This window comes from Tasmannia lanceolata, unplaced genomic scaffold, assembly GCF_043159265.1.
Source record: "Tasmannia lanceolata isolate RefF3 unplaced genomic scaffold, GAP_Taslan_0.1 ptg000012l, whole genome shotgun sequence".
NCBI classification, from domain to species: Eukaryota; Viridiplantae; Streptophyta; class Magnoliopsida; order Canellales; family Winteraceae; genus Tasmannia; species Tasmannia lanceolata.
The window spans coordinates 19,066,221-19,078,201 of NW_027518689.1; the positions used below are offsets into that span (position 1 = coordinate 19,066,221).

The following is an 11,981-nucleotide window of genomic DNA, read 5'->3' on the forward strand; positions in this document are numbered from 1 at the left end:
AGAAAAGCCATAAATCGACCATTCAACTGGCACGAGCATTAAAATTGGCGATGATAAGACGTACGATGACCACATCATCATGGGGAAGGTGGACTTTATCATAGTCTTTCTTGGAGAAGACTATTTGTTCGCCGCTATCTCCCGGCTCCGATCGCGGTTTCTTCGATGGTGCTTCTACTGCATGAATTTGGGCAGCATATGCCTTATGTCCAAAGATCGTCGGTCCTCCTTAAGCGAGGCCACCGGCGATCACGTCAATGCTTCCTACGATTCGTAGCGGAGCATCCGACCTTCTATCTAGAGAGTCGTACTTCAGAAATTTATCGTGCTTGGTCACCCCCAGGTGCCGGTGGGTTTAGGTTAGATGGGCCAGGTTGTTTTTGGACTTCCGACTTTAAAGACGGTCGGGTGTCTCGGGGATTCAACAGATATTTATCAACACGCCGAGTCTTACTAGTCTTTCAATCTCTACCTCGAGATGATGACATTCATCTGTAGTATGGCCATGATCACCATGGTAATGACAATATTTGCTGGTATTACGTTTTCGACCGGTGTTTTTCATCTTTTTTGGCCATTGGAGATCCTCCTTACCTAATCTCATAAAGAATATTTGAAACGGTGGTGTTCAAAGGAGTGTAGTTGTACCTTTCAAACTGTTGCGGCAGAGGTCGATTATTAGGTTGTGACGGTCGGTTATCGGATCGTGGGGGTTTATTTTGACCGTTGCTTGACTGGGGTTCCTCCTTTTGCTTTTCTGGGGCTCTGGCGAGTTCCATTTCTCTTTCCATGGTGAAAGATTCCTCGTTATTTACGTATTTGTTCGCTACTTCCATCAGCTCTTGAAGATCCCAGGGAGGATCGAGGTTAAGGGCTACCTTAAAGTCTCTATCACGGATGGCTGACTTTAAAGCTGGCCTTACGATCTCATGATTAGGATCTTTAATTTGGGATAACTCAGCCCCAAATCGTCCTATAAAGGATCGCAAAGTTTCATCTTTACCTTGTCGGAGAGCTAAGAGCGCATCGACGGGCTTTCTTTGCGGCCGACTGTTTGCGAAATACATAGCGAATTCCCGACCGAGTTCTCGAAATGATGATATGGAGTTTGGTTTGAGACAACCGTACCAACTATTTGCCCCTCTCTTGAGGTAAGAAGAGAAATCCAAGCACATGACTGCATCGTTAGCACCTTTGAACTCCATTTACCTTCGATATGCTTGTAGGTATTTTAACGGGTCTGATGTGCGGTCATGGGGCTCCAGCCGGGGAAGGTCAAAGTTTAGAATGAGTTGGGCTTGCGATATTTCCTCAACAAATGGTGACTATATCTTGTTTTCCCACTAGGCCAAGAGATCCGGCTCATATGACTTTTTGATATGGCGCTGCAGCTCCATGACCTGTCGTTGGAGATCGGCAAAGAGACCTGGATCAGGGGCATTAACTCCATCCCTCTGTGGATTCTGTTGCGGGTTACCCTGCCCTTCATCCTGATTTCCAGCGCTATTCGCCCTTTGCGGGATGCCATTGTTTTGAGCCGGTGCGGGCTCGAAAGTTAATTATGGTGCCCTTCTATTGATTATGTCCCCGTTTCCGTGGTTCGGTCCCGGGCTTGTAATTGAAGTGGACGGTCGGTGATTTACCGGCCTCTGTTGCAAGGGTTCCTTCCTTCGGGGGATTCGTCTTGTTCCTCCACTAAAGGAGAATCCCTTACGTCTGCAATTAGTGGCGGGGGGGGGGGGCATCCACATTTTGGACCACGGGTGGAGGGGGTGTTAAGCGTTTCAACACTTCTTGGAGCGCGGTAGAAACACTCCCGACTTGTGCTACCAGTTGGTTGAACATGGTCATGGTAACTAGAGTTGTGTCGTCGTTGGTGAGAGTTTCCTCAGGAATGGTAGTTCCTGGGATTGTAGCTTGCATCTGGCTTCTAGTCATCACTCCTTCACCCTTGTGGATTAACCGTGGCGGATTTCAAGGCTTTTGATCTCGAATTCATCATGGTCCCACGGATGACGCCAATCTGATGAAGCCGAATTCTGCTCGATCGATCTAGCGGTGGTAGAGATAGTCCTGTAAAAGCACTACACTCACAGAAAAAGTTTTAGCGGGCCCGGAGTTGTGGCTCTGGACGGCCACTTCGACACTCAAGTCCTAAATCGGTATCACAGGGAAAGTGAAAGTAAAGAGATGAAGCTCAGAAGCGTTACCAACGAGGGTGTATGATCCTGCTATGAGTGTGAGAGTCCCTTTTTATAGAGAAAGATCCACAATGTAGTAGGAAACATACTGATTTTAGAAGTCTTGCCTAAACGGTAGAATTCCCCGGGAGATAAGTTTATATCTATTTTGATAGATATCTTATTTCCCTTAACCAGTAAGTTTCTTTTAACGGAGATCCCTTTTGTAGGGAAGGTTGCCGCCTTACTCAAGGTTTCTTCCTTAGGAGCAGTTTCCCTTTGAGAGACATTGCTATTTTCAAGCGATAGAGAAAGATCCATTGTGATCTTTCCTCTTATCACATTTGAGTCGTTTTCTAATAATATGGAGCGTCGTGTGGTGTTTATCAACGGGAAGTACCAATTTTACCCCTAACAACCGGTAATCCCAGTTGTCAAATATGATGGAGAAATTATATGATGGGTGGCTGTACAAAACCATATTTTTCAATCCAAACTGTCCATTTGTTGGGCCCCAATGTAAATAGGTTGTGCCTCAAAACTCATTTTCATAGGATGATCCTAACCCTCTGATCTATTGAAGTCCACAAGGATCATCGTATAGAAATGATTTTTGGGCCACAACCTATTTACATGGTTTTAAATTTCGACCAAAATCAATTTCGGGTTTCGTCGAGACTGAAACCGAAGTTGAGTGAACCTAAAACAGAAATTTTGAAATTTCATTTTCCCCAAAACTTTGGTCTGAAATTTAAGGAAGATAACCAAAAAATCTGGATTTTATTCGTTTTTAAAGATTTTCCCGAAATTTCAGCCGAACACCCCTCTGCGGTACGGGTGGACATGGTTCGGTTCTGTTCGGTTTTGGGGTAAACCCAGAACCGAACCATATATAATCGGTTCCCTGAAATTGGAACCAGAACTGAACCATAAACGTTTGGAATTGAACTAAACCAGAACCATATATAATCGGTTCGGTTCGGTTCGGTTCTGGGTTTTCGCAACCTTCACCAAAATTTTCATGTGAACTACAAACGGGCACAAGCTTAAATCCTTATACAATCTGATGGATGTGACTTTCAAAACAGAAAACATGCTGGCCTACAAGTAACTTTGATGATATACAAAGCAAAAGTGAAATTGCAAGCCAACCATAAGACAGAAAGACCTACCTGTCTAATAACTACGTTACCGTAATAGCCCATTCATCTAATCCACCGTCGGCTGAGAACTCAATACATAGCTAAAGTAGAAACCTACAGTTAGATAAGTATAACTATCACATAAATGACACCGTTCAAAAAAGGGAAAAAACACAATGAGATGAATGACACTATCAGAAATGAGGTGAGAATACCTAAAGTTTTCAAACCACTATTTGCAGAGTCTCATCCTTTTCCAGTGGTATAGAAGTTGGGTTGTTCCCCCTCCATTGAAATTGCATCGTTTGTGCCCTGTGTTGCAAAATGGGGTCGGGGATGGCAAACACCTGAGCTGGTAACTGACAAGTGCCGGTCCAAAAATATATGAACTAAAAACAGACCCTAATATCCAATGCAAAAATCAAATTAAACCAATCTCTCAACCTAAACCAATCTCTCAACCTGCATATCAAAGTCAAGTTCCACAAGAACCAATCTTTAAGGGAAATAATCACTAATTAGGCACAAATTTGGGATAGAGTTTACAGTTATAACAAAAGCATAGCCTTGGCCCTTGGGTCAGTCCCCAACTGTAGAGTTCAAAACTTCAAATAATAGTTCAAACCACAAAATAACATCTAAACATCCCAAGCCATAAAACATCCAAATAGAAAGGAAAAAAGAAGAACAAGGAATGCCATCAAATCCTCCATTCCAATGTCCAAGTTCACGTTTCTTTGCATCATCCTCCTCAAACATGAGTGAAGTGGCAGTTCGACTTTCAAGGTCAATCAAGAGAAAATTCTGTAGTAACAACTGCAAAGGTATACAATAATTAATGTGAGCATACAAGTTACAACAATTAATATAACATAATAATTAAGACAACAATAAAAAAGAATGTTACCTGATTCAAATTCTTCAAGTTCATCTAGCTTTTCTTCTACTTCAATATGGAGTGGCGAAGCCCGTAGCCAATCTTGTCCACAAATCAAGCACTCCACTAAATTAGGGGCTAGAGAACTGCGAAGCTGATCAAGAATACGACCCCAAGTGTGTAGACACCCCATTTTGACCGGGCCCTAAATCTTCCAATTTTATACAAAATCCCATCAAATGAATGAATTAGGGTCCCAAATTGCACCCTAAGCTAGCTTAAGGTTCCATCTAGCTCCCTGCAAAATTTCATCGAAATCCGAGTGTGTTTGCCTAGCGAATGAACCAAAGAAGTGTCCGTAGTGTAAACCAGAAAGGGGGCGAATTTATCCTGGAAGGGACGAATCTGGGGGAGATAAGACACGATCTGGTTGTGCGCCCATCAAAATGGTTGTGCCAATATCAACCTCCCCTTTTGCATATAAATACAAGTTTAAGCTTTTATTTCTGAAAAAAAAAAAAATTGGAGTTTTCTTCCCAATCCTAGCAAAGAAATATCAGAGAGGTGAGATTAGAGAGAGTGAGTAAAAAATTACGAAACCCTAGCCCCCATTCTTCTTCTTCTCCAATCAAATGCCTTATTCTCGGACAAGATTCCTACCAGATCTCGGCCATTCTCCGGCCAAATTTTGGCCGGACATTATTATCGTTTCTCTTGATTCGCCTGCTGTTCTATTCTCTGATTTTTCTTCTTGTATTTCTGTTGAAACCCTATTTAGCTTTCTTAAACCCTAGATTCAACCTCAGAAAACCTTAGATTCAAGCTTAGCAATCTCAGATTTGTCTTCTTTTTAACTCTAACTCCAAGCCGTGACTAGATAAGCAAGACCTAAACATTTCTACTGTTTCAAGAACTATTAAACTTCAGATTTGATTGTTCTAGCTGAAATTAGAATATTTGTGGTCAATCGGCAATATATATATATATATATATATATATGAGGAAAGTGTTTCTACTCGGCCGAGTAGAAAAGCTTATCTACTCCTCCCTTTAAAAAGTACAGTGGGCCCACACATTGTGGATGATCCAAAGCATTCATTTGATAGGTCTTAACATAGATAGGGTGTGCCCAAAAAATCAGCACCAAAGGGTCATCCTAGCCCTTCGTTTTGTTGGGCCTTGTAGAAACAGAATGGACGCACTGTGTAAGATGCGTAAGATGCGTCCATTCTGTTTCTACAAGGCCCAACAAAACGAAGGGCTAGGATGACCCTTTGGTGCTGATTTTTTGGGCACACCCTATCTATGATAAGACCTATCAAATGAATGCTTTGGATCATCCACAATGTGTGGGCCCACTGTACTTTTTAAAGGGAGGAGTAGATAAGCTTTTCTACTCGGCCGAGTAGAAACACTTTCCTCATATATATATATATATATATATATATGAGGAAAGTGTTTCTACTCGGCCGAGTAGAAAAGCTTATCTACTCCTCCCTTTAAAAAGTACAGTGGGCCCACACATTGTGGATGATCCAAAGCATTCATTTGATAGGTCTTATCATAGATAGGGTGTGCCCAAAAAATCAGCACCAAAGGGTCATCCTAGCCCTTCGTTTTGTTGGGCCTTTCCTCTATATATATATATATATATATATATATATATATATATATATATATATATATATATATATATATATATATATATATATATTTTTGCAAGATCTGTACTGTTTCTAGAGTATTTTGAAGCAATTTCAGAGGAATAGTTTTGGATCTTGAAAAATTTGTGTGAAGGAAGAGAGGGAGTTGCAGGGATCGGATTTGAGGTACAAGAGAGAGGGTTTTGACTTTATCATTTTCATCTCATCCTTCTTTGGATCCAACTTTTGGTAATAGTTCACTAATTTCATTCATTATTGCAATGAGCTTATCTCCATTATTGTCAGCAAATTAACCATTGGTAGATCAGGTAACTCTCTTCCCTTCTTCAATTCCTTATTTTTGTATTGCTATTGTTTGATGTTTGAAATGAGATGGTAATTTTCTTTCGGTCAGTATAGCTGTAGTTTGAAAAATGGTTATTTACATAGTCTTTTCGTTCAAACTGTTCTTTAGGAATCTAAATTCTCAAGCTCATTTTTTTATTGCCATTGCTAGTTATAAGAGTGAGCTTATCCTAATATTCTGAACTTAACTGTAATTCCAAAAGGAAATGTAGTGATGCCTATACAGATTTTGTTTTTTTTGGAGCATAAGAAAGTCATAAGAACTACAATTTTTTTTTTTTAGGTGGAGTGTTCAAAACCGAGGAAAGTTCAGACCTTTCTATATTAATTCATCAAGTTTTGATAGTTATTATAAAATTAAATGTGGTCTCTATGATGGGAGAATGGAGGGGAGTTTTCTTGTAGGGTTGATGGATTACTCTTTTAGTTTAAGCATGGAAATGGGAGCAGTAAATTTAGATTCTACTCAAAATGTGTTGAGAGTCGTATTCCAGTTTGTTGATCACTTGGTCTTGTGTAACTATAATTAGATTGGCTTATTGAACTTGCTTTTGGCTGTATACGTAGCATGAGAAAGGTGTCATTTCAGTTTAGAGTCATGGATACATTCATTTTGTTCAATTTTAAAGTTGAACTAATGATTACATTGGCTTTACCATGTTTTAGTTGTTTTATAAACTTGACTTGTTCACCTGTTATGTGATAAAGCTATAGGTGAGATGAAACTATTTGAGTACTTTACAGATTATGAAAAGCAAGAAGAAATGGTGTAGTTGAACCTTGTGGTAGTAGGAGGTATCATTTTTTTTTTGGATTAAGATTAGGATCCCAAATTGGGCAAGTGATGGCATTGAACTATGGAAGTTTGAGACAATAGGAATGAGTTGAGGACTGTGTATTCATGGGAATAAAAGGGGGGAATGAGTACATTTGGATGATGTGGTGGTAGGCTAGGGTCTATTGCTTTGGTTTTATTCAAATTTTGAGGTCTTTTAAGTTTACAATAGCGTGGAACAAAGAAATGAAGGGATTATTTGTTTTCCTTAAAGGTTATCCTTTTTTACATGATCTGTGACCTTTAGTGCGAATATCTGATGACATAATGATTAAATATTGTTTATTGCATTAATTATGTCATGGACATTATGCTTCATTGAAAAATTATTTGATTGTACAGAGTAGGTTAGATTCCTCTAGTTCTCTACCTATTATAATTTTGTTCCACGTAAAGGCTTTTGAAGAAGAATCAAATGAAGACTGAAGGGAGTCTGCTGGTTTTTTGGTTAAGTTCTTAAAGTTTTTTATCTTATGTAAAAGAAGATTGAGGATTTTTTGTTCCTGATTGATCATACTTTAAATAGTAAACTCTCATTTTTTTTTTGTAGCAAGAAAGTCTTCTTTTCTATCTTTGTGGGAATTGGTATTAGCATTAAAATGTCTCGATCTGTACTTGAACCTAGTTTTTTCTCTTTTATCATTTATCACATAGAAAATGATGTCAGGTTAACCATGATTGGTTATGTGGATGATCCATTTGGTCTGTCTTTTAGATGAACTCGTTAGAATCAGGTGTCACATGAATAGTAGTACAAGTATATATAATAATTGAGACAAATTATACATAGATCCCTATGGTCTCTAATATGATTGTACCTTGAAAAAGCAAATGCATTGTGAAGTTTTTTTTTTAGAGATGAAAACATTTTAGAGGTTAAATGGGATACAGCTTTGAGCAAAAGCTTCCCCTCTTTTACTTAAAAGACTTGCCCAGTCTTTTAATTGTGTCTCTCTTGTACATTAGAAACCCATTCATTGGAAGGGCAATGAAAGAGTCATCTAGAGCCCACCTTCTAAAGAGACAAGCTAGACATGCCTTGTCTCATTAACACCTCCTTCTTAGAATTACTAATTTCAGAGTCGGTCATTTAGCATAGGAATCTCTCCTTAGCTAGAGAGTCAGTCCTTCAGTTTCAGGAGTCTGTCCTATCATCATAGGGGTTAGGATTCTGTCTAACCTCTCATCAAGTCATGTGATTTTATCCAATCATGCAAGGTATAGGATGCTGTCCAACCCTTGCAGAGTCGTGATTCTAGCCCTCCTCGCAAAGCATAGGATGCTGTCCAACCTTTGCGGGATATCAGGAGTCTGTCCTACCCTTATGATGATAAGATGCTGTCCTCTTAAGTCAAAACTTCAAAAACATCTGAAAAATCAAAAATCTCAAAAATCTTGAGTCATTAGAAGTAGTTAGGAAAGTCTTTTCTGAACTACGTTGGCTTGATCCTCTTCCACGGGGTACGTAGTGCAGCTTGGGATCCACATCCCAAGTCCAGCCAAACCTCTAAAAATAAACATGTCAAACCTTCCAAAAATACAAAAATTCTTCAAAACCTTTCTAAAAATTTTTTCCCCTAGAGTTAGGAGTCTGTCCTAGATATTTGGGGTGTCTTAGAGTTAGGAGTCTGTCCTGGTTATGTGGATGTTTTGTGTGTCTTGTCGTGTGAGTGTCCCTAGAGTTAGGAGGCCTCGAGTCATGGTCGGTTAGACATTTAGTCGAACCGATGGCTAGACTAGGAAGCATTTAGTCAGCCCATGATTTTTCTTAGGATGCACAGCCTAGTTACACATAGGATGTAGGGCCCACCTGCATTAGCTTAAGGCTAACCAACTTGCATTAGTTAGAGCATATAGGGAGTCCTAAAAATTACAATTCACTTGAACTTAAGCAATCGTACAAAAAGCTTTAAAAATCAGTCGAGTGTAGTTGATCGAGTCTAGGATAGCGGTTCTAGATGGTTAGGCATCGTAATTTAGAATAGGTCATCGAACTACGTTGATTCTTATTCTTCCCGAGGCCGGGATACGTAGAGCAGCCGGGATGGATGGCCATCCTGGTCCGAGTCAAGTATTGCATTAGAGTCTTAGGATTTGTCGTGTCGAGTCGTGTGTGGAGTCAAGTTGTGATGTGTGTTTTGTTGTGTTTTCTTACTTTCATGTACAAATCCTATACCTTCAGCTGTAGCATGCATGTGTTTGCCCATCAGAACTTAGACACCAATTAGGCATGGCACTCATAATCTAGCTATTTTTAGGTGACACTCATTTCATTTCTTTTGTGTGTGCTTATTAATCATCTCCGAGACATGCATGATTAGGTAAACGTCTTCTTGGAGATATATGTTCCTATTTCATATGACTTTCGCCCAAAACTCTTCAAAATCAATAAGTAAATGTCATAAGTGACCAGGTGTTTGCACTTGGGCGGATGAGGTGCTCTTCGGACCTTCCAAATTCGTAACCAGGCACGAACCTTCTTTTATATCTTTGGTTATCCATTGTAACAGAGCATAGTATGGGATCCAGGGCCTACTTCCTTGGATGACGACTCTTCTTTGTTTAAGGTACATCTCGAATCCGGGCTAGTCCCCGAATCGAGAGGTATCTCACCTTTCATCGCCACTCATGCTGTGAGAGGCATTCTTTTTTAGAGTTCCTTGGTAGAGCTCTCCTTCATGTGGATGATCTAGAGACTTCTGGGGGCTCGTCCCCCGCCTCTCTCGGATCGGGGTCCACAAAGTGCTGAAAGCGGACTCAAAGGCAACAGTAGACACGGGAATAGCTAGAACATCTCTTGTTATTTGGGAAAGAATTTTGTATCTAGAACTATTCACTTTCCACCAACCCAATATTTCAAATTTTGGGTCTTATTTTTCACATCCTTCTTTTAAGTACTTATCCACCTCAGACTTAGTATCCTTGCTCTCCTCTTCTTCTAAAAATGCAACAAAGTCCAAATCAACAAGATCTATAGTTTGCTTACAAGCTTCTAGGTCTTGCTTGTCAACCTCCATCTCATCAAAGTTTTGAACTTTACTGGGGGGCGATGTGAGAGTGCACTAACCTTTTCCGAAGTATAGAGTTTGGAGTAACAAAATTTAATATACTTCAACTTAAAGCGAGGATCCAACACCACGGCAACTAATAACATCATGTTAATTTTATCGATATTCCCCCAATACTTGTCAAATTTTCCCTTCATCTTCGAAGCCATCATGCTCAAGTAAACATCTCCACTTTTTGACGACTCATACAAAAGACGTTCAAACTTGAAAACTTCATGAAAATAAGAGTTAGAGGTAACATATAAAGATCCGGTTAGCCGTAGAGTAGCCTCATAGAAAAATTTCAAAAATTGAGTCAATACTCGAGCATTATCCCAGTCTTCATCATTAGGACACCCATCTTTCAACTCTGCCACAAAAAGTACATCTTCATCTCCAAACCATTCAAAAGCTTTTCGAAATTTCAATACAATTTTCAACATATTATAAGTAGAGTTCGATCTAGTTGGGACATCTAGGCAATGCGAACTCTTACATGTAATTCTCTCTTTCTCCACACAAGACTTAAATCTTTGTGCTCTTGATGGAGAACTTCTAATGTACCTCACAGCCCCACGAATTCGAGAAATCGAATCGGTGACCTCACTTATCCCGTTTTCGACAATCAAATTTAATATATGCGCACAACACCTCATATGAAAAAACTCACTATCTAAAATGAAACCATTCCTTTTAGAAATTTTTTTCTTCAAGTATCGAACAACAGTATCGTTTGAACTTGCATTATCTTCTGTAATTGTGCACACCTTTTCTATACCCCATTGTATCATGCATGACTCGACGGCTTGTCCAATTGCCTCACCCTTATGACTAGAAATCACACAAAAGTTTATTATTCTTTTATGTAATTTCCAATCATGATCAATAAAGTGGGCTGCAAGGCACGTATAGGAAAGGTTCTATAAAGAAGTCCAAGCATCTGTTATTAGGGAAATTCTTTGGTTTGTTTTATGCAACAAGTCCTTTAATTTTTTTTTTCAATTGCATACATTTCCAAACAATCTCTAGCCATTGTACGGCGCCCGATAAACATAAATTTCGGTTGCATGACAGTACAAAAATGCTGAAAACCCTCTCGTTATACAAACTTGAAAGGCAATTCATCGATGATAATCATCCTATTAAGCGCTTCCCTACACATCTTTTGGTCAAATTTCCATGCCACAAGACTACTATCCCCTTCTTGTGACAATGATTGATATGAAGAAAAGAGCGTTTGCCTCTTGTCTTGAAAATTGGGATACTTAGGGCAATTTTTAATATGTTTCCATAATGTACTAGTCCCATAAAGAACTGCTATAAGTATAAGAAGATTTGCAATAATTGCATGTTGCCTTTTCAAGTTCCCCCCCTTCCTGATTCCTAATTCTAGCAAAATGCTCCCACACCCCAGATGTAAAAGACCTTTTTTTAGTTTGGCATACCTTTGCTTTAGACTGAGACGTGCCTTCCTCAATAGGACTTAAACCTCCAACATGTTCATCATTAGGATTGTTGGTGTCTCCCATACTCGACATCTAACAAGATAAACAAATAAGCAAAATAATAAAGATGACTGATTAGAAGTAGAATATGAAAGAAGGAATCTCAACTTCTAGGCACAGTCATACAAAAACAGTATAAAAGACCCCATCAAAACCCCCAAAATCAGTTCCAATATAAAAACCCAAAAGAGGTGTGATGAAAAACACAAAAAACCTTAGAAATATCGGATTATCATCTTTCTAATCCAAATATTGGAACTGATTTTGGGGAAACTTTTAACCATGTTGCTTTGTAGTATCCTTTGAATTGTAATATCCTTTGAATCACATAACATAATCCATCTCAAAGTGAGTATCAGTTGTCACCATAAGTCAAAGGATATTAC

At 39.2% G+C, this 11,981-nt stretch overlaps 1 protein-coding gene across 1 annotated transcript; it reads right to left on the reverse strand.

Annotated features, from left to right (window-relative positions):
* Positions 1–3,901: 3,901 nt before the first annotated feature.
* Positions 3,902–11,628, reverse strand: LOC143888608 (zinc finger BED domain-containing protein RICESLEEPER 2-like). Its single transcript, XM_077393049.1, has 3 exons — positions 11,536–11,628; positions 10,111–11,010; positions 3,902–4,138 (listed from the first exon to the last, which is right to left on the reverse strand). The coding sequence occupies exons 1-3, from the start codon at positions 11,626–11,628 to the stop codon at positions 3,902–3,904; spliced, it is 1,230 nt and encodes a 409-aa protein (XP_077249164.1).
* Between the last annotated feature and the right edge of the window lie 353 nt (positions 11,629–11,981).